The 23,613-nt window shown below is 36.8% G+C and overlaps 2 protein-coding genes across 5 annotated transcripts; both read left to right on the forward strand.

Annotated features, from left to right (window-relative positions):
• The first annotated feature begins 6,203 nt into the window (after positions 1-6,203).
• On the forward strand, positions 6,204-17,236 carry LOC109094368 (ubinuclein-1-like). 4 transcript variants are annotated; one of them, XM_042735040.1, is made up of 18 exons: positions 6,204-6,628; positions 7,637-7,940; positions 8,388-8,489; positions 8,613-8,711; positions 8,822-8,962; positions 9,142-9,239; positions 9,367-9,799; positions 9,884-9,954; positions 10,088-10,217; positions 10,577-10,695; positions 10,825-10,938; positions 11,131-11,274; positions 11,837-11,887; positions 12,092-12,131; positions 12,253-12,711; positions 13,532-13,769; positions 15,615-15,713; positions 16,440-17,236. In XM_042735040.1, exons 2-18 carry the CDS (start codon positions 7,707-7,709, stop codon positions 16,490-16,492), a joined length of 2,625 nt encoding a protein of 874 aa, XP_042590974.1. In that variant the 5' UTR covers positions 6,204-6,628; positions 7,637-7,706; the 3' UTR covers positions 16,493-17,236. The 4 variants fall into 4 exon arrangements, with proteins under 4 accessions (XP_042590974.1, XP_042591190.1, XP_042591052.1 ...); XM_042735256.1 differs by having other exon boundaries at positions 10,577-10,694; positions 10,824-10,938; positions 12,433-12,711; XM_042735118.1 differs by lacking the exon at positions 15,615-15,713 and having other exon boundaries at positions 10,577-10,694; positions 10,824-10,938.
• Positions 17,237-18,347: 1,111 nt separating this feature from the next.
• LOC109063976 (protein disulfide-isomerase-like) lies at positions 18,348-22,912 on the forward strand. The gene is made up of 11 exons (XM_042735345.1): positions 18,348-18,576; positions 19,040-19,246; positions 19,376-19,509; positions 20,149-20,286; positions 20,409-20,516; positions 20,611-20,727; positions 20,853-21,050; positions 21,262-21,382; positions 21,537-21,718; positions 21,917-22,006; positions 22,079-22,912. Exons 1-11 carry the CDS (start codon positions 18,411-18,413, stop codon positions 22,139-22,141), a joined length of 1,524 nt encoding a protein of 507 aa, XP_042591279.1. The 5' UTR covers positions 18,348-18,410; the 3' UTR covers positions 22,142-22,912.
• The last annotated feature ends 701 nt before the right edge of the window (positions 22,913-23,613 follow it).

Below are 23,613 nucleotides of genomic sequence, written 5' to 3' on the forward strand. Positions count from 1 at the left end.
TGATAATAATACGTACGGAAGCCACACAAGGGCCAGGGTTCAGTGCGTTTTCGCCCACTTTTATCACACTTTCGCTACTTTCAATCTGTATCTGAAGGCGGTAGGCTATTATAAAAAACGTGTAAAGAATCAAAACGTGTGAAAATTAAACTTATTGCATAATCATTTTATAACGTATGGAAACCCACCTGGATGTTTTCTAAATACTTCATTCGCATGTTTATATAGCGTAGGATATCGGAGTGTAAAATACACACATGGGTCCTGTATGTTTATGTAGCTAGTTATATATAACCTATTAACATTCATACAAAGTTTAGCCATGAAGATGAAATGGAGTGGGTTGTTCATTAACTCTAAGCACACTGATGCTTGAAACAACTATTTTTAAACGATAATCATAAATAACCATTAGGCTCAAAAAAAAAAAAAAAAAAAAAAAAAAATCAATAAAAAGAAATTGAAGGTCTTAATCACTAAATTAACTTTATGTGAATTCATTTGTAGCTCAGAACTGAGCTGCACATTAGTCGATGTACAGATAATTAGAATGTGAAACTTAAATTAGTTGTTAAAAGTCATTTGATCCACAAACGGAACCAATTAAAGTGTAAAATGATTTTTCTTTCTGTGTTTGTGTTTCACTCAAGCACAGAGTTTGGTGTTTTATAGGAAACTAGGCTATCCCACCAGGCAAATTTTCTTCTAATCCCACTGCAGCTAATCATGCAATTAAAACTTCCCCGTGTATTTCCCGTGATTCAGAGTTTTAATTTATTTCATTTCTGATTGAGAGAAGGAAAAAAAACGTAATTCCCCTTCAAATTACCTTATTCAGCCTTGACAACCTACAATGCTCTTCAGAAATCTTACCTTGGTCTGCATTTATGAGGTAGGGCAAAATGGAATCCTTTTAATAACAATAACTCAAACTTCTATTAGATTAATAATTCCATTTCAATTAAAACTGACTTATCACCCTTTGCTAAAACGTGCTTAATATGGCAAAAATTATCAATGCTTGATGAATCCCGAGCAGGGATTGTCTAATTGTAATCAGCGAATCGAAGGTGCTTGTCACTTCCCATTGACTCGCGCTGGTATGCACGGAAATAGAACTAATTTACTTGCCTCCCCAGGGAAATCCACTGAACAGATTAACATTTTCAAAATATAGTAATGATATCATTTGAGCAATGGCGATGACGCCACTTTTTCGGAGCCTTTGTGAGAGTAATTTCCATATTTTTACTGCCACTATTTTCTCCCGTTAATCACTTTGAAACTGAAGGACACATTAATGTGTGAGTGCGCGCTCCTGTGTCTCTGTGCTCATGTGCTGCGTTTGTGCTAAAAACATATTGATTCTATCTATCTCCATGAAAAGTGAGGAGAATGAGCAGAAAAGACCTGTGACACGACTTCACTGATGATCAAAGCACACAAGTATCAAAGTTGTCAAAAACTTCAACTGTCATGTGGAAAAGAATTCATTCTTTTATCGCCACCTAGCGTCGTGTGACTTTATGGCTTAAAGTACATAATATATATATAAAACGTTGCCTTTTTAAACAAATACAATGCATTTTTGTTTTCTTGAATTCTCTTTCTTCTTGACATGAACAAAACGTGCCTCTTCATTTAAAAAACAAAGAAAAGCACCATTATGGGGCTCTCAAGGAGTTTTCTTTAGTCACATGACAACATAATGGCTTTTTTATGTTGGTCACACCACACTGACAAAAGTTATTTTCAAGGAGGGCCCATATTTTAAAACAAAATGTATTCACTGGTCATTTTAAACAAACATTATAAATTTAAATGAGAAATAAACAAAATATTTGAATGTATTTTGGAATAACTTAATAGATCGGGACAAAACAATGCGTTATATGTCAGACCTCCTCTTATGTAACAAAAAAAAATAAAAAAAAATACAAATCAATCAGTTTCACAATGTCAACACAAGGTGACAGCACTAGATTTTCGGGCCAGATGTAGCTGTAGGCTACACCATGAGCGACAAGAGTTTGATAACTCACATGCGCTGCCATTTCTTTAGCGCATGAGAATTCCCAGCCCGATCTCATGGCAATTCGTACATATTTTACGAGGTGGCTAATTTGTACGAATTCATAAGATTCCGTGAGAAGCGTTCGAGTTCGACACAGAGGTCTCCAATTCAACCCACAAATGTCGCGGTGAATTAAACTAGTTTGAAGACAAATGAAACAGTGCTGACATTCTCAACAGCACTGACGCGGAAAACAGGAGAAACATCGTGCAACAACAACCCAGTTAGTTTAAATACTTTTCAATCCACAAATCACCAACATTTATAAAGGATTTACTTTAGAAACACTTGCTAACTGTAACTGTTATTGTGACAGAAATGTAGGAAATTCATATAGAAATGTATTATAGGCTATGTAGATATGTAGGCCTATTGAATGTATTAAGGGAGAAATTAAATAGACTATAGAGAGAGAGAGAGAAGCATCTGGCCCCCGGTGTGTCCACAACATCGAATCTGACCTTCTTTTTTAAAAGTCTGGACACCCCTGCTTTGCTCAAAATAAACAAATCTCCTACACGTCATGTGACTCGTGTCATCCGCCTAGATATCAGTCAGGTTCTCGATGTGCTGTGACCGAGATCTTTCGTGGGGGCCCCGAATAGTTACTATCTCTTTGTTATCCACGCTGTTTTAATCCCCGATGGCTCGCGGACTCACGGTTGTTCAGATCTGGTACAATGAAGCATGGTAGGAGGAGCGTCAACTATTATTTTCAGCCGGCGCAGCCATCTGCTGCACACATGAAACCCAACACCCCAGAGACGCCCCAGTATCCACACTGTAAACTAGCAAGGATGTTTTAATTAAGGCAAGGCAGGTTAACTCTACTGCTCAATGAATTGCCTTCACTGGCCTCCCCTTGTCGTCCAAAAGTGCTTCTGGTCTCGGCCTCCTCCAAAAACAGTCTTCTAATCCTGGTCAATGCGTACCTGCACATTTGGGCGTCTTCCTTATTTAAGACACTACTAGGCTATATATAATTATATCATCATCATAGCATCAGGTCATTACTAGAGGTTACTGTGTGTCCATTCAAGCAGGCACCCAAATTGTGTAACGAAGTTAAGAAGAAAGAAATATTTTTTGTAACTCTAATGATATTTGTTTTATTTACAAATTTTTTATCTACAGATCTTTTCAGTGTACCAAATCTCATGTACCAAAAAAATAGGGGTAAATGAAGGACAAAACAAAAGCATGTGTTCAGCAAATTTTCAATAATTTGTTCTCCATCGATGTTTGCTCAGTGCCTAAGATGGTTTTCAGTGACGTTTTAGATTTGTTGTTAGATTTTTTTATAATTTGTTCTACATCGATGTTTGCTCAGTGCCTAAGATGGTTTTCAGCATAATTGTGTTTATGGAAACCTAGCCTAATTAATGTACTTAATTTTTTGCTTAATTAGGTTACTCAGCAGATGACTCTCATGATAGTCACAGCGCTTCCTAGTGATGACCAGAGACATTGCGTCCTCCATAAATTAAGATCGGCCTATACAGTTAATTATGGTGATATCGTTGATAGACTTTATAACAATGATACCATGTGCTTATACTGCACATATTCATCCCAATAAAATGTGGCATAAGAATACAATTAGCAGCCGTGGGAGTGAGTATCTTGCCCAAAACTCATTGAAGCAAATTCAATACTGAAGTTCAAACTTGTTTTGCTTTAATCTTTTTCTTAAACCACCCACTGATAGATGCATTTGGCCGTCGTGCTCGGATCTAAATGGTTAATTTAAAACAGCTCATGTTTGCTCAAGTTAATAAAAGGACTAAATTATTCACTTTGGGGACCTGAGTCCCAGAGCGCCTTAAATCATCCCAGGACAATATTGTAACTCTCTCTCTGCGTTCTGATGAAACGCTGAGGGGTCCTGTCACTGGTCGGAACCCCCTCCTCACTTTCCATCTGTCCCTCTTTGTCCTCCCAATAAAGCGTGTGTGTTTTAGCTCATTGTCTTTCACACATTTATTGACACCTTTTTTAATTCGGCGCTTCTGTCGGCCTTCTCAAGCCGCGGGGCGCCAATCTCTTCCGCTCCATTAGCTCATTGAAACAAGAGTCTGGTTAAACAAAAGAGATGCAATCTGATCCTCTGTTCTCTCTCTCTCTGAGGCCATACATGTCTCTCTCGCACACCACGGGCTTTCGCGCCCTGTTTGTCAGTGAGACTGGCCTGTTCGTTCGCAAGCCAGCGTGGAGGGGGATCTTATTAGCATTAAAAGCCTTCACCGTGAAATTCATTTATAATTGGTAGAGAGAGAGAGAGATAGCGAAAGCATATGCGTCCCGAATTACGTTTGAATAAGTTTGTGATATGTTAACATGGAATGGAATGCGACAGACTGCAATTATGACGCCTTTGTGACTGTCAAATTCGATTCATAAGAGGCTCGTTCCACGGTGAGCGCCCGTAGAGCAGAAGGTGAGGTGAATCTTAAAGTAGCTAAAGAGAAGGCTATAAATTTCCACTGGAGCAGACCGAACAACGTTATAAAGTCGGTTAAATGGTCTGCCTTCATTTGCTTGTTCGATCTATGTGAAATGGCCAGATGCTTTAAACCGATCTCGTATACGAGATCATATGATTATCATATGATTCATATCATAGGATTAGAGAGACAGCCACTGGTTGGTGCTGATGATGAACCAGGTGTGCTACCATCTGGCAGATCCACTCTCTAACAACAAAAGTTTCTCTCCTTCACAAAAAGAGATTGAGAAATGCGCAGTGCTGGACCAGGATTGAGAACTATTGCGCTGTAGGCTATTAAGCAAAAGACCTCTAAAATATGGTCTGTGCAACATGTTTAAAGAGATCGATGCAGTGTGACTCGCAGTGCTAGTGTGCTACATGTTAAGTCCACAGACACATGAATTCCTTATTAAGTCTCTGGAAGTGTCTCACTTTTCTGTGATTTCATGTTGCAAAGCATTACCGCAGGTTCAGGTTATCTTTCTGATTTGTTGTATACAGTCAGCGGTAAGATAGCTACACACAGACACCAAGACTGAACCACAAATAAACAATAATACCGGTAATAATAATTTTAAAAATAATTGTGTCCAATGGACATAATTCTAGCGTAAGAATCACATTACAATTTTGAGAATTACATTAACTAAAATTATTAAATTATTTTAGAATTTAGAACCTGTCAATATGTCAGTTTATCTTTAGTCATTGTTTTTTCGAATTATCCTAAACATTTTTTTATAAAATAAAACTATATTTAAAAACACCTCATTTTATCCCGTAACGAAATGCAAAAAGTTATTCATTATGTGACTGTCATTTTCACAGACTTTATTTGTAGGTTTTAAGAGATCTGCTACCATCTACTGGTCACTTTTACAACCAAACAGCAGAGGACTGAATCTGAAAGCGTTTCCTTAATTAATGTGAATGTCAATTCAGAAGTGTTTTTTTCTTCTCTGGACTGGATCCAAATAAAAATAAACTGAACTATTTTTCCATGACACAAATGTATTTATTATCTTGATTAATATATTGAATTACTTATTATTTATATGTAGTGTTAAATTTAATTGATTATAAAATGTATTAATTTATTATTAACGGTTATTCATATTCTTCAAATCGTATTATTATTATTATTTTTATTATTAGCGAGAGAGAGAGAGAGAGAGAGAGAGAGAGAGAGAGAGAGAGAGAGAGAGAGAGAGAGCGAGAGAGCATAACTTCAACCACTCCACACAAATACAGTATATATTGCAGTGAACGTATTTGGCAGACTTGTCCATAAGTATTTATTAGTGAATGTCTTTCAACTTCAGTACTTAAACTGACAGTATCCCTTCAGTACCATGGACAGCGCCACGGTGTTGCACGATACTGTACTGTGAACATTACATAAATCAAAGTAGCCTACAATTCATCTAATGTTAGGTCAAAAACAATAGACTACATAATACCGTGTTGGTCACGAGATTTATAATAGAGATATGACATGCGAAAATGAGGATGTCATATAAAATCAATAGTTACAGTAAGAGTCTATTTGTAGGTTATTGTTCTAATAATGTACATTTCCTCATGAAAAAGTCAGGCGCAGGATGATGACGACTACACTGACTAGGCAGTGGCCCGTCCAATGAGAGCAGTGAACTGTGATTTTGGAAATAGTTGTGGGTGTCCATATCAGAAGTGAAAATCGTCTAGTAAAATGTATCGCTACCAATATAATTAATCGTCTTTACAAGGTCAAACAGAAAGGCTTGTGGTCGCCAAGGGGAACCATCGACCAATCCATATTGGAGATAAAGACCGGCTCCTATTTGCGCTCTGCATCTGAAAACGACAATTCTCCATTGCCATGATAACTCATGCGAATTTTTCATGGGGAGTAGTCGACTATCGGCGTGATGATGGCTACGCTATTCAGGGCCGCGGAGACAGAATGAAACCGCTCAGCCGAACGCTTTCATGAAGAGATTGGCTGTTGGAGACTTCATCAGAACATGCCATGCAAGACAGCATATCAACGATTCACCATAACATGACATGGATAAACATCCGTGGTATGTTTTATTTCTAGCTGTTTCTCCAGATGCAGTTGTCTCAGTTTTCAAACCGGTTCCAGGAGACATTTTGTAAAACACATAGAAAACCCGTTAGCGCCCCAGCAAGCATAAGTACGCTCTGAAATGTTTTAAATTGTGAATAATTTGTGCTAACGTTTTTATCATATATAGCTAATATGATCGATAGAAAATGTTTTTTTCAGTGCGTTTTCAGAACCTCACTACCACCGTTTTGCCACAAGCCTATTTTCAAACAGGCACGGCGCCAGAAATAGGCTTATTCAACAAAATAGACACAATCTTAATAAAAGTGACCACAAAACAACAACAAAAACCTTTTACATGCAAAGGTGAAAGACTTCAGAACCGGACAGCATCCATGCGCACAGCTATTAACAGCACAATTCATATGTATGCAGTGCTTTTTGATGTATGCAGTTTTTGTAAAAGAACTGTGTATACTTTACACTTAAATTTAACATTAAATGAACACTGCATCACAATCTAAGTGATTATGTAATGGATTAAATGCAGCCTAATGCAAACTGCCCCTGCTCTCCCTCATGGCTCGGGAGCTTCGCTCTCAAAAACTTTCTCTCTCGGACTCCTCTTTCTTTTCGCCTTCTTTGGCCCCCTCAGAGATAGGGTTTCCTACCTGAACTCTTGTCTTCATCAAAAAAGGTCCATCTCAATCTCTGACGGGGCTAAAGCCCCCCAGCCCCGGTGTAGCGCAGTTCTACAAACGATGTAATTTAACGTGGCTGCAATTTTAAAAATTATTCTTATTTACACTTCCATTTTTAATCGTTATTTATGTTTTGCATCAACAGCAAACAAAACGTCATGTGCATCCTTAGTTGTTACTCCAGGCCTGAACAGGTTTTGTCAGCTGAGACATGCAAATTTTGTATTTTAGGCCTCCAGAAGCATGCTTGGGAAGCCCTGCTTGCTCCCAACTTCCCTTTTAAGGAAGGACAATGACACTTACTTCAATTGGCTTCACAGGTTCATAATTAATCAACCAAACGCGCACCTGTTCGGGAAGAATCGTGGAGTGTTGCCATCGGTCTGAGCAATGGCCGCTCCAAGAAGAATTCATCTCACCGCCCTCTCAAGCAATGCACACGTTCCTCTTCCCACCGTCCCCAATGCCAGTGACCAAGCTGTCAACCAAGGTTTACCTGCGCCGACGCCAGCGGTTGGATCGCCCCCACCCGCGCATCCTGCAACGAGAGTGGAATTAAAACTCTTCGAGTCGGACGAACAATGCTGCCCGGAGTTTAGCTACCCAGATTTAATCAGCGCAAAAGTAAACAAGCATTGACAATTAAGTATTTTCTGAATTTCATACTTGTTATGGAAAGCATGGTTTTTAGGCATTTTAAGTAAAATTTCAGCACTGCTTGGAAGTATGCATGAACAAAATATAAATGCTTTGAGTTTTCTATTAAATAATTTTCAATCATTAAACATTCTTGGAATTTAGAAAATAAGTCAAAGGTTAAACACTTACTTGGAAAGTTATAAATATAGATATATAAGTGGTGACATTTGATATTTAATATGTATTTTTTTTTCTGACTCCTGCCAAAATGTTGCTGTGAATTCAGCAACCGTTATGTGTGCATCAATATTTAGTTAAAAATAATTTTAATTGCTTTTTTGCAAGTAGTTCGGCCAATTTGGCTGCAAGTCCTTCAGGATTAAACCAGTTCTGGTAGATTTAGGAAAATCATGGTCTTATTTTCTCATTTTGGAAACCACTGAAAAAAAGAAACCACAAACATTAGAAGAGGTGACGGAGGGCAAGGAGAGAGATGAACTGGAGGCACTTGCAAAAAAGTTTGAAGCAAAATATGTGAGTATGAATTTTGCCAAGATTATATTTCTAGGTTCATCATAGTGTTGTTAGTGCTGTAGAGACAAAGTACATTTCAGAAGTCTTAAGCTATACATGAATAGCCACCATTTTCTTATTTAGGGTGGAGCTGGCAAAATAAAAAAAGACAGATTACAGGACCTGGTGGATATGGGCTTTGGTTATGATGAATCTGATTCATTTATTGACAACTCTGAGGCTGTAAGTTCAGACCAGAGGATAAAACCACTTTTATCAGATTATTCTCTTTATAGAGCACATTAATGTTTTACTCAAGTCTTCTTTTTCTCTGCTGCCACTGCATGCCACAGTATGATGAGCTCGTCCCAGCTTGTCTCACCACCAGATATGGAGGTTTCTACATCAACTCTGGAACTCTGCAGTTCCGGCCAGTCTCCGATGAGGAAGAGGAGAACGAGAATGATTTTGAGAACAATGGTTTTAAACCTAAGGTGTGTAAACACATTTTAAGTCCCACCTTTTTTTTTCTACAAAAACATCAGATTTTGCCAGTTTGTTGTTTGTGTACAGTCTTCTTTCTTCAGATTTATGCAAAAGATTGTTCAATATATGTACATACTCATTTGTCTGCATACATTATTATATCTTATTTGGTCTGATTCATTCTCAGAAAAGGAAGCTTAAGCAAGGAAATCCCAAGAAAATTGGGAAGAAAAAGAGAGAGGAAGACATGCTTGCTAAAAAGGAAGCGGGGGAAGCCAAAAAGAGGTTTATGCTGCTGCTGATTAATTTAGTTTTACTGTTACATTATTTTTTCACAACATCCTTTAGGAATAAGCTCTTTCTTAAATGCGCTCATTTTTTGCTTTTTTCCTTAATCTGGTTTCTATCTCAGTACCCCACCAAACAAATCATCTGCAAAGAAGAAGAAAAACAAGAAACCGCAAAGTATCGATAAGATGCTGAAGAAGTTCCATAAGGAAAAGCTTCAGCAGCTGCAGATGTTCAACGCTACAGAGAGAGATTTGCATGCTCTCAGTGACACTGGTCTCATTATACAAGCTAAGGTTAAAGAACCGCCCATATCAGCCGACCCTCTTCTCACACTCATTGGTTCTGCCAGTGCAGATGACCTCCTTCAAGCAGTCAAAGCAGCAGAGCAAGACTTTGACTTAGATGGACTATTGGGGGAGCCGCAGAACATCGGCTCTCCAATCTTCGAAGATAACAGAGATGCTCTGGTAGTGCCCGTCGATGAGAAACCCCACACATTACTTCCCGATGGCCTGCCACCTACACTAGAGCAACACATTAAAGAATTTTCACAGGTGTTGTTTGCTCTTACAAGGATTAGACAAGAGTTTGAAAGAATATGTGACTTACTCTCATACACTACTCATTTTGTTCTGTAGGCTGTCAAGAAAATTGAAGGACAAAACAAGATGGAGATTTTGTCTTCAGAGCTCAAAAGTGTTCTTCTAGAGTAAGTTATATTACACTTATTATAAAATAGATAACATTTTGCAAAGCATATTATTTTTCTATGTTGATTGTATTTGAAGTCGATGTATTATTTTATATTGATTCCTTCACTGTGTGTCTCTTTGTTTGTTCAGTGTGGAGGTGAACTCTAAACAGCTTAGTGGGAAAGTACGATCCACAATCTTCTCATACTTGGCATCACAGATGTCCTGCAGCAAAGGCACTCTGGTCAAAAGAGCCAAAAAACTCCACAGTCTCCAACAGGTCTGTGTGCTTACAAAACTGCACGGAACTTCAGTATAGCAAACATCACCAACCCATCAAAAACCCACTTGAAACCTGTTTCAAGGATGCATTAAATTGATGAAGAGTGACAAAGACATTTCTAATGTTACAAAAGATTTCTATTTCAAATAAATGTCATTCTTTTTTTTTTATTATTTAAATAGAAAACAGTTATTTGAAATTGTAATAAGGTTTCACATTATTACAGTTTTTTTTACTGTATTTTTGATCAAATAAATGCAGCATTGGTGAGTATAAGAGACTGAAACATAAAAAAATCTTACTGATGTGTGTGTAACTGAAATCCAGTTTAATGTGTTTGTCATGTGTGTTATCAGGATAAACAGCTGCGGGAGCTGCTGAAGAAGCTGGAGAATGCGGTTGGCAGGTCCATGCCTGAACAGATCACCCGTTTCCAGAATCACTGCCAAGCTTATTCTGAAGCCAGAGCTGCCAAGTAATCAGTCATTTGTAATGCATGAAACCTCACTGTATAACTGTACTTTTACTGATGTTTTAATTGATATGCAGTTTTTTTATTATAATGCAACTTCAGGTTTGATTTCTTTGTTCTTCTTGTGTTTTAACTCGAGGCTGAGAAAGAGAGGGTAATTGATGGTTCTGATGAAGAAGAAGAGGAGAGGAGTGGAAAACGAGTGTTTGGGCCTCGCAAGAGGTTCAGATGGAATGAAGAGATCAGGTCAGGTCTCTTGAGTGTGTGCAGTATTTTTAAAAGCTGTTGATCGCTTCTAGTAAATGTTAGAAGTTCTGTCCATTCTCATTAATTACTCTGTTAATCTAATGGATATCAGGACTTGTAATAAAATCAAGTATCATTTATGTAAGCTCTGATAATCAGTATGAACCAATTTCACTGTTTCAACTTTTCCAGGGAGTTGCTCTTTGAGATTGTGAATTTGAAGATGATTATTTATGACTCAGAGTCGCCTACATGCTCTAGTTTGGAAGAGTATCTGAAAGGATTCCTAGAAGCTGATGTTAAACCACTTTGGCCTAAAGGATGGATGCAATCTAGGTATATAAAGCAAATCATTAATACTCTGAAATTTTGGATATGTAAGGGAAATATCTAGGGCCTAGTTAAGGTCATCATAATTTACAAATGACAAGTAATTGACAATAAACATTTACAAGTCACTATGTCCCTTTGTTCTGTGGATGTCTGTTGCTCTTAAACACTAAAAGCTGAATTTTCCAGTCTTCAGTATCACATGATCCTTCAGAGAACAGTCTAATATGTTGATTTGGTGCTCAAGAAACATTTCATTTTTTTAATCTATGTTGAAAACAGCTGTGCTGCTTAATATTTTTGTGGAAACATTGATTTTTGAATAGAGAGTTCAAATAAACAGCATTTGTTCAATGTCTTTTTCTGTCATTTTTGATGAATGCATTCTTGTTGAATAAAAGTATCAATTTCTTTTTTTTTTTTAATTCACTTATCATATAAAAAAACAACCTTCAGTGTTCAGGCCTTATTAGGTAGGAAACCTTGTGTATATAAGACAGTATGAAATGGTTATAAAAAGGGTAATTGCTGTTAATAATTTCCTGAATTTCTGTCATGTTCTCAATAGGATTCTGCTTATAGAAAGCCGAAAAGCACATGGCCATATCACTGGTGTTGTGTAAGAATGATTTTACACCACTACACAAAATATCCTAGATATTTCACCAATCCTTCTGAAGAAATTTGTTCATTATTAACAATTATAATTATATTCAAAATATCTTTCATATATGTTATGAAACAAGTGGAACCCTCCTAGGTAAATACTTTAAACTTAACTAAAGTTTGTGTTAATAAATTTCCATTTTTATTCATTTTACAGGGCAAGGAAGAAGCCAATGGGTACAACAAAACTAAAAAAGGTATGTCAGAAAAATGTACGAACCCCAGTCTTCAAGTACTGTCCTGCATGTTGCAATCTTTAGAAAAATATAGTTGGAAGTCTGTTTCCAAACCTTGCTCTTTCCACTGTGGAATGCTCAGTTCAGCGCCATCCCTGAGGACAGTAAGAATAACCCAGAAACTCAGGGTCCACCAGCACTGAAACGCAAGCGTCTGAGTGTACCTGCGAGCATGCAACCTGAAGCCACACTGAGCACCACTGCCAAAACGCCATCAAACACACAAACCTCTGCCACTTTTTCCACCCACCCATCTAATCAGAGTCACAAGGAAGGTAACAAGATTGAGAACCATCATACCAGCACTCAGAGAAGTCCGGTGACCGCAGAGGGGGCTGGATCAGTCCAGATGATGTGGACCAAGTCTGCTATGGATTCAGATTCAAAGCGGCTCCAGGTTGGAGAGAGGGCGGCTCCAAAACTGACTCTGGTGGCGCCACCGTCAGATGGTGCTCAGGGTGACTGTCCATCGGTGGTGCAGGGAGTGGCCAGACTGCTCACTACCACCTCAGTGGGCGACACCCCTGTTTCTATGGCAGCAGTAAGTCATTTAAAAGAAAAATACAAGACACATATTGGTTACTTATTAGATGTGGATCATCACGTGATTTGTGGTGTTATACAAATCTTAAACCTAAATATTTAATATAATTATCAAATTTGGTTGCAGGCTAACTGTCAACTAACTGAAAACACGGTTAAATTTGTCCACTTATCTGTAATAATGTGTATATAATGTGTGTGTGTGTGTGTGTGTGTGTGTGTGTGTGTGTGTGTGTGTGTGTGTGCGTGTGCGCACACCAACTGTTCAAATGTTTGGGGTGTTTTTGTCTCTTTATTCTCACCAAGGCTGCATTTATTTGATAAAAAATATTCTGTAATATTGTGAGATTATTATGATTTTAAACACACACACACACACACACACACATATATATATATATATTAAAATGAACTTTATTTCTGTGATGTAAAGCTGAATTTTCACCAGCCTTCACTCTAGTCTTCAGTATCACATGATCCTTCAGAAATCATTCTAATATGATGATTTGCTGCTCAAGAAACAACTCTTATTATTATTGGTAAAAATAGTTGTACTGCTTAATATTTTTGTGGAATCTGTGTTACTTTTTTATACATTCTTTAATGAATAGAAAGTTCTACATTTATTTAAAGTCCATTGTAATATTATTAATATCTTCACTGTCGCTTTTGATCAATTTAATGCATATATTTTACCTTACACTCTCCCAAAAAGTTCAGTCAATTACTTTGGATTTGTCTGAAACACTGAGGTTTTAAAGGGTTTTATTTATAGTTGGACTGAATAATACTTCCATTTTTCTTTGCTTGTATTTCAGGCAGCTGGTGAAATCTCCCGTGGGAACCCAGCACTTCCCACCCCTTCTCTATCACTCCTTCCGTCCTCCTACCCCACCACAGTACAGCCGGGGGTCTTACCGAGCTTTGCCCCCCTGCATGCTCTCCCATTCCCTGGGCTCAGCCCTGGCACCAAACTCCCTGGACAACCTCAGGCCTGCAAAGGAGCTGTTTTTCCTGGCCCAGCACCTGGAACTTTCCAGCATGGTCTGGCACACGGTGAGCAGATATTGATCCTGAAAATAACAGTGGAAACTTGGTAAGCATGATCTCTTTATTTAAAGGTGCGGTGTGTAAATTTTAGCAGCATCTAGTGGTGAGGTTGCGAAATGTAACCAACAGCTCAGTCCCCCGCTCACCCCTCCCTTTAGAGAAGCTACAGTGGTAAAGATGTAGTGGGTAAAGACAGCAGAGAGCAATGAGATTTCTTTACAAAGGTAAATTAAGGAATGATATTTACTTAATAATTCAATAAATCGATGTTATTGTGAATATTAATGTACTTGTTAATAATTGTGTCAGTGTTTTATTCGCAAAAACAACAAAGTGACGAAACGCGCTCTGTAAAGCTGTTTGTCCGTTTAGGGCTTCTGTAGAAACATGGTGGCGACTTCCATGTAAGGGGACCCGCGGGGTATGTAGTAGGGGTGTTCAATATGAGCTAAAATTCATATCACAATATTTTATACTGTCCAGGCGATATCAATATTATATTACAGCCAAAATATTTTAACCTTATATAACTAGAAAAATTAAGGGATTGGACGTAGACATGAAAAGTCTTTTTTTTAATGGTGCCCTTGTTTTTTGGCTATTGTGCAGTTGTCAGGGAACTGTTGATTATATGCTCACCTACATTTATTTATTAAAAATACAGTAAACACTGTAATATTGTGAAATATTGTGTATTTAAATTATCTATTTGAATGTTTTAACACACAGGCTACTGTATTCCTGTGATCAAAGCTGAATTTTCAGCATCATTACTCCAGTCTTCAGCGCACATGATCCTTCAGAAATCATTCTAATGATTTGCTGTTCAGTAACCATTTCTGATTATTATCAATGTTGTAAACAGTTGTGCTGCTTGATATTTTTGAGCAAACTATTTTTTTTACGATTCTTTTATGAATATTTGAAATGGTCCATTGTGTCAGAGTTATTTAACTCAGTATAACTCTGATTCATCAATCGTGCAATCTAGTGGTCTGTTATTGATACAACCACAACTTCAACAACTGATAACAGAGCGCTCACGCGGGATCTGCGAGTCATGTTGAGGTAATTAAAATGTCAAATTAATATTTTGCGTTCAATTATTTACATATCAGGCAAGTAGCCGCATGATTAGCAGTACAGTTATTAAGTGTAGTCTTTATCACCCTGCAAAGGTTTCTTTTGCAAAATAATCTGCTGACTGTACATTATCCCTCAGTTTGGGAAGTACTGGAGTTAGGCGATTTGTTGTCTATCTATGTCATTTATGTTAAAATTTGCAAAGCCTACCAAATTGATAATTGAATACAAATTGAATACAAAATCTGAATACATGAATATGTAACGGTATCCACGGTATCACAAAATCCATATCGTGGAGCAACACAATACCAGTATAGCGCCCACCCCTAGTATGTAGATAGAAATTGCTCAATCTAAGGTAATAAAAGCATAACGGTTCATTAAGTAAGGTCTTTATACACCTCTGAAAACATGGTTATGTATATTATATTGCATTTCTGCCAATATATCTTTGTAAATATTACACATTGCACCTTTAAAGGTACAGTGTGTTATTTATGCTCCAGTTGCTGCACAATACGGTATTGATTCCAGGTTTTCAACAGGTTTTCTCTTCCTGAACAATTTTAGCATTTCAAATAACACACTTCACATTTAACTACATACAGGGGCTTAATAAATTCATAATCTTTGTCTCCTATACTGTCTTTGTGTGCACTGAATGGATGAACTGAAGCCCAACTAAAGCACTTTGCTCCATCACTGTAATGTTGCATTTGTCATCCTCGTGTTTTCTTCTTCTTCCTCCTCTCTTTCCTATTTCAGGTAACTCCATGCTGTGCTCTAGCACAGTTCATCTTCTGTCTGTCCCTGTTTCTTCTCCTGCTCCTCTTCATTCTTTAACACCATGGCTCTTTGGTTTAGGTAAATTTACACACTTTTGGGAAAGCTCTTAGGACAGTTGAAACACACTTACATTGTTCATTGTTTTCGTCTTAATTGTGGCTGCACAATATATTACATTATCTTAATGTTTGCTTGCATTATGCATTTCTTTGGTCATGCTTTTTCTTTAGCTGACTGTTTTGACCAGTATTGCATGCCTACACTGAGTTTTCTGATAGTCTGAATTTTAGTTTAGCTGATCGTCTCAAGTATTTCATATAGTAAATATCAAGTTACATTTTTTTGTTGTTATTGTCGACAAATAAATACAAGGTACACAATTTGGTTTAATAATAAACCATTAATTTAATTTTAAGGTTTTCCATTTTTCTTTTTTTACATTATACACTAGACTGTATGATGTCAGTGTTATAGTTTTGTAGTGTTTTAAAATCAACATGAAATCCAAATGGACTCCATTTACTTGTAATACATTTGTACATTTGAATAACTTGTATAATACATGTTCCTGGTTTTATTGTGCCTTATTTATTTTCCAAATCGATGAATTCATTGAATGAAATTAAGTCCTGGCATATTTTAAATCAGCAAATGTTCTTAATGTTCTTTATGCAAAATTATGGAAGTAAAATGGTTCATGAGTGTCATTTCATGTTGATTGGTTAATTTAAGCCAGCATCATACTGAACAATCACATCAATGTAATTTTGGGAGATAAAATAACATTTTGTTTTTATGACACAGATGGAAGCCAGATCCACACAGATGGACTAAATGCTCGGAGAAAACACCATTAATGGCCATTAGGATGAAACAAAAGCCAGCTGTTACCTACAGCAAAATTTGCCACTTTTCCTAAGATCATGAAGATGGAGCTGATATGATTGAACATGGATTTGAATTCTAATTAAAAGAGCAGATTAGGAGACATTTTGTTTGTATATTTTAGAAATCAAAACTCAACTGATCAAGAATGGGAATAAGGATTATAATGTAATTATTTTGTTTTTCACAGTAATGAGATTATAATTTGGATGATATGACCAGCCATGTGAACTCAGTGCAGTGAAGTGCACTTGTAATGCACTTACTTTAAGGCAGATACTTGAGTGAATTTGTCTGTTGTTACCTTTTCAATTGCCATTTCTCTCTCTCAGAGGTGATCTACCAGTGAGGTTCCACAATCCAAACATTTATGAAATGAAACGAACAACAATAAATTCCAGGTGTTGTGGGATTTCACACTACAGCATTATTTTTAAGAACATGTTTGCAATGAAAATGTAAAGTAACTCTGAATCTGTTGTACTAGTCAAAGGCAGAGATTGCACTTTTTCTTGTTTTGTTGTTGTTGGACTGGATAATTAAAATGATGCCAGTGTTATGATCTCAGGGCTGTTAAGTACAATGGCTGAGTTATTGAGTAATGCTGCAAAATATGTAGAGAACATGAACCTGCTTTTTTTTTGAACATACTGAAAAATTACTTTGAAAAAAAATATTTGAAGGTAATGTGGAAAATAAAGTTTCCTAAAATATTATATTTTTAACACCGTGTTGTGGGCTGGGGTGGGTCAGTTTTTTTTTTTACTCTAGCAGATATTGTTTTGTAGGCTTTTCCCCCTACATTTTTGCACATATTAATGTACAGTGAACATCAATGTCAAGCCTCATTTCATGTCTATGCAAAGTTGGAAAAAAAGTTCAGCAAAACTGGTGCTGTTGTACCTCTATTACAGTCAGTATATATGTGACCTCTGCTGAAGACACAATGTGAGATACTGAAGAACTTTAATTGTTTAATACAGCTGTAGTTGGTTTTTACCACATTATTTCTTTTAAATCATATTACTGCCAGTGATGCAGTATATCTAAATGTTAACATGTACAGCTGTTCTTGGCCTTTCTGGAACTATCCACTAGCTGCAACATTATAACAAAAGAAACCTGAGAAATGATGACAACTTTAAAGCAAAATTTGCTATATATTATTATTTAGCAGTATTTAAGTGCTAATCTGGCTGGCTACTACGACAAATTGAGCTGTTTAGTTTGAGATACTAAAACTTACTACAATATTAGCCTGGTTTATCTTAATAACTCACTATGGATGTTTTAGAATATAGGATTTAGATTTTGGAGTGAAATGAGTTCTGTGGTTAGAAGTGATGTGTTGTTTGTTCATTTTGGTCTGATGTGAACAGTAACAGACTAAGAGCAGGGTCACCCTAAATTCACTCCGTCGTCTAACCTCTGTTTTATATCCTGAAAAGTATTTTGGTCTGATGTGAACAACACCAGACATACAGCAGGGTCACCAAATCTGACAAGGCAGAGTAGCAGGGAAATCCGTCACACATAGAATGGATTTAATGCTATTTTGTGGCTTTAATGCCATTCCAGACTCATTCTCGCACAAAGATTTAATGAACAGCGACCTCTTATCACAGATTTGTCTGGGTCATTAATGTTCGAACTTACAGTGTTGATGGAGTTCAAGCTGCACCTTTGCTGTGTGGTCTACAGAGATTTGTGCACAAAGCACAAGAAGCTATTGTTCTCCAAGTCACCCTCAGACTATTAGACTTTTATCTCTCTTCGTATTGGCTGTAAACGGTCCATTGCCAAAGTACACACTGATATCACCTGTACACTCCACACACGCCTTTCACACACTCAAAGGTCGGAGAGTCTGTTCCAGCTTCTGAAGGCAGTATGAAGGTGTACATTACGCTCTGCCTGAGCGTGTGCGTGTATTTATGCAAAGCTCTGGCGGACAGTGATCCTGATGCAATCCTCGAAGACAAAGATGTTCTAGTGCTGACAAAAAGCAATTTCGAATGGGCTCTTAAACAGCACAACCAGCTATTGGTCCATTTCTGTGAGTATATCTTCTTGCATGTGTGTTTTTATGGCATTCCTGTCATAAATCCCCCTACATGAGGTGACAAATCAATACTTCAACTCGAAGTAAAAACATTAACAGTACTTTTTTTGTCAATGTAATGCTTGTTTTTCTTTATTAAGATTTTAACACCTATTTCAAAGATGAATAATGGTGGTATGGTGTTCTGCTTGAACCTCAGGCCTGGTAATTAGAAAGTTGTTGGCCTGATCTTCACAAGAAATGAACCATGAGCTATCACCATTGTGCCTTTGAGCAAATCATTTAACCTAAGGGGGATGTTTGTTGCTTTGGATGAAAACATCTGCTGAATGAATATTTACTTACTAATGAAGACAGTATATAAAGAAGACAAACTAGAGTCAGCACATCTGGGAGAACCCCTACAAAATGCACTTTTATACATTTTACGGTGCGTATTTACTTGTACCTGCTTTAGATGCGCCTCTTTCTGGCCAGTCCCTCGGATCCATCCTTGAGTTTAGAGAAGCAGCCGGTGCGCTGAAGGAAGCAGAGTCTGATGTGAGACTGGGAGGAGTGAATGTGAAAAAGGAAAAAGATCTTGCTGCATCCCTTAATGTCACAACAATACCATCACTACGGCTGTACCTGTCTGGAAACAAGAACAATCCAGTGCACTGTCCAGGTAATGTTGAAATATGACAAGATTCTGTCCTTATTTACTGACCCTTGTGCCTTTCCAAATTCGAATATAGGGATGCATCCCTTTAGGATCGGTTTTCCATAAATGTTTGTTGTGTGACTCTATCCCCAGATCTAAAGAGCTCTGCCGCAATCCTGACATGGCTGAAAAGAAGAAAAGGGCCAAGCGCTGACATCATCAGTAATCTCACACAGCTGGAAAAATTCACAGGAGAAGAGGAGCTTGTGGTGCTGGGATTATTTAAGGTAATTTGGCAAATTTTACCCAGTTATTTTCAGTGAAAAAGTGCTTCACAGATTTTAATCATCTCTGTTATTTTAAGTTTAAAAGTGGTTGAAGGATTTTAATCATCTCTGTTCACAGAAGTCCTAAGTTATATCATGTTTTCTCTCACAGTGGAGTGATTTGCAAATGTATTAGTGTTATCAGAGTTATTTGCAATTCTGTAACTAAATTTTACCCAAAATTGCAACTAAATATGTTTTCTTGACCTGTTGTTCAGTAGTTTTTTTTTTTCTTTTTATATTCATTGACACTTTAAAGTGCCAATATAAAACAAAATTAAAAAACAAACAACGAAATCTTATTATTGCTTTCTCTGATGATCATTTTGTTAAAGGTCAACAAGCTTTTCTCCTACAAAAGTATCAGCATTAAAACATCTTTACAAATGTTTTGCAAATTTGATTAAATTATTTTGAAAGAAACCGTTCAAATGGAGGATTTGTTCATGAATCAGTCATAACTAAAGATGTTTTAAAGCATTTTAACATTTATTTTAAAAAAATTATTTCAAAAGAATCAGTTCTAATGAAGGACAAATAACTCATGTTTTATTGGATTGTTGTATTAGCCTCTGTTTTAATGATGCTCATACACTACAGGATCTTGAGGAAGACATAGCGAAAGTGTTTTATGAAACAGCCGCTGACATCGCAGACCTGCCCTTTGGAGTAACAGGAAATGATGAGATCTTCAGCAAGTATGAGATCAGTGGAGATACCGTTCTCCTCATCAGAAAGGTAAGAATTTCATTTAGTTCAAGACTGCTCAACATTTCCCCCCACATATCAATAAAATAAGCTGCCTTCTTCTTACAGCACATTATGAATTGTTTCTCACCCATGTCTATCATTTTCTTTAGTCTAAACCTGACAAGCAGTTTGAGATGGGAAGCAGCACAGTGAAAACAGATCTTGTTCAGTTTATCAGACTGTATGAGATGGAACTTGTGACCGAGTACAATGGCGAGGTAATTTTATATATTATGCATATTTTAATATATAGGCATTAGGACATATAACAGATGCATAAGTTGCTTTGTTTGTTTTTTGTGTTCATCATAGAAGGTTTTGAAGTTTGTGGTGTTGGTGGTTTTTATGCTGTTTATTAATAAGACTGAGGAAGGATTTGAAGAGATATTCCTTGCTTTTAAAACCACTGCGGAAAAACTCAGAGGGAAGGTAAGTACATTTGACAAAACCAAACCAAACAAAAATAGTAATACCAATGGAATATAGTGTATTACTATGATATTGGTGGATGCCAGTAGTGAAGCCTTTCTGTTTTCTTTAAACTCTATCATTAGGTTCTGTTTGTGATGATTGATGTGAGTGAGCCACGGAATGGCCGTGTTATGGAGTATTTCCGTGTGAGATCAGAAGAAGTGCCTCAGATCCGTATGGTCAATTTATCAAACCACGTTCAATACCAGCTGCCATCTGATAAGTTTGACACACAGACTCTTTTAGAGTTCTGCCTAAAATACCTGGATGGAAAAGCAAAGGTGAGTATTGAGAGGGAAATGAAAGAAGTCAATTTTCATCTTTTTTTTTTCTTTCGTTATCTTTTTAAATTAAAAAATAAAATGAAATTAAAATGAAAACTATTACTAAAATAGAAATTAAGATATATTTTTTACATTTATTAAAAAACTATTATATACAAAACAAATTTTATTATAATATTCAAAGCTTAAATATCTTTGTAATTTATAGCCTAAACTGCAGAGCGAGTCAATTCCGGAAAACTGGGACACACAGCCAGTGAAAGAGCTAGTTGGGATGAACTTTGAAATAGTGGCCTTCAACCATAACAAAAATGTCATTGTCTTGTTCTGTAAGTACATCAGATTTTAAAATCAAGCTTCAACTTGATATCATGGGTCTATGTGTCTTTACTTAGCCTGCAATTATCTGTTTTGTTTAAGTATGATTGTACCTCTTTATTCTGACATTTCCATTTTGAACAAACGTACACTGTATTTTAATAGATGCACCTTGGAGCAGTGAAAGTCGTGCTCTGTTTCCATTGTGGGAAGAGCTTGCTGAACACTTTCGTGAAAATGAAGATGTTGTTGTTGCCAAGATTGATGTTACTGCAAACGATGTAAACATTCATCTAAGAGAAAAATACCCATCAATCAAATTATTTCCTGCTGTTTATTCAGAGAGGGTAAGCGGTCTCTTAAAATTAACTGTTTACGTTGCTCTGCATAATATTTCAGATCTTATATTGATTGGAAATCCATATTTAGGACAGCCACGTTATTGTGTCGTAGTTTTTGGGCTAAAGAAAGTCGTGCTTGTATTGTATTGTTTAGAAATACAGTCCATGAGTATTTTGTAATTATCATACTAAAATATTTGCCAGGTAGTGCCATATTCTGGCAAGAGGAAGCTGAAGCCTATTGTAACATTTATGAAAAAAGAGATTGAAAAAGCCAAAACGGACAAAGCCAAGGTAAGATATCACACTCACATTAATAGACATGGATTTTATTCATTATGCACACTCACTCTGTATATGCTACAGGAGGAGGAATGGAGGAAGAAATATCTGAATGAACAGAAGGCTGCCGTGAAAGAGGAACTCTGATCACTCACTGTAATCTCAAAAACTAAAGCAGTTTTATTGATTTCTTCAAAACTAACATGTTAACTCTTTCAAACTTAATTTTTTTGTAATCATGAATATAACAAGTATTTTCAATATGTACATGTGTGAAAACAAGACACTATAGTTACAGCACTGACTGGCTGGTTACCCACTGATACCATGTTTATGATATATTATTGTTCTGTACAGTATAAGCCACTACAATCTACTTTCAAAGGACAATTTGCACACACACTTTATTTCCACTAGAGGGAGCCTCTGTTCCAAAGTGCTGCCTACATCCTGAACTGATCATTGCAACCTCATATTAACATTAAAAACAACTTGCAGGTCTCTGAGGGCTATATGTTGCCAAAAAGGTATAATGTGATCTTTTTCAAAGCACATATGGATTCCAGTCAAGGAATATGATTGGTCAATACTAGGGTTCAAATTACTGACGGTTTGGTTCTTTATCAAGAGCACTGCAATACATATACACACGTGGGTGGTGTATCAAGGTTTTTTCGGTTTGGTTTGCATATAGTTACACCCCTAGTCAATACAGCTAAAGACACAAAATATGAAGCCACAGTGACAGACCATTTCTTGTGTGTAATGATGACAGTTCATTTGTGTAATAAAATGACAACTGAATGAAAACTGTGCCTATATTCATATTCCCATTACTCCATTGGCAACAATCTAGAAAGATCCTTTTAGCCCCAGGCACTGTAATTACAAATATCTACCAGCAGGTCTAAACTCTATATTGCTACATTTACAGCAAAATCTGTTCAGAACTCTAAAAAAAAAAAAAAAAAAAAAAAAAAAAAAAAAAGGCCTCATCTTGGGGATGACAATCTGCATACGGTCATGTTCAGGTTTTGATGGCAGACTTGCAGCATGGAGGAGGAACCTTTACCTGATCCCAAAAAATAAACCTAAAGTTACAGACTGTAAGTGAGAGAGATTGCGTGACCTCCTAAATAGATAAGGTTCGATCCAACATCCCACTGGTGAAGATCTCTCTTCTAAATAAGTGTCACCGATATAATGATGTGGAATATGAGGAAGACAAAGAACAGAGTGAGGATCAGAGCGTTCTGCTGATATGTTCTGAATGGTTGCGAGGGGTGGAGAATGCTGCTGGAGCTGCGGTCCTGGGTAGAGTGGACAAAATCAGTCAATAATAGATTAGACGCTCCATGTCCTGTTAATTATGCTGACTTGAAAAACGTGGTAGTTTCGAGTAGTGGTCAACTGATATGGGTCCTGCAATGGCTGATGTCGATCTTAACAACTAAAGAGCTTAGTGCCTTATGGCTGATACATGCAAAAAAATTTATTACTTACAGTTTAATGGCAGAAAATGGAATATAATTGCAACACTTATTTTAACACAATATTCACTAAAAACTGAACATTCAATATTTACAGTTTACAATGGCAATGAAAACATAATGCATTGT

This window comes from Cyprinus carpio, chromosome A1 (genome assembly GCF_018340385.1).
Source record: "Cyprinus carpio isolate SPL01 chromosome A1, ASM1834038v1, whole genome shotgun sequence".
NCBI lineage: Eukaryota > Metazoa > Chordata > Actinopteri > Cypriniformes > Cyprinidae > Cyprinus > Cyprinus carpio.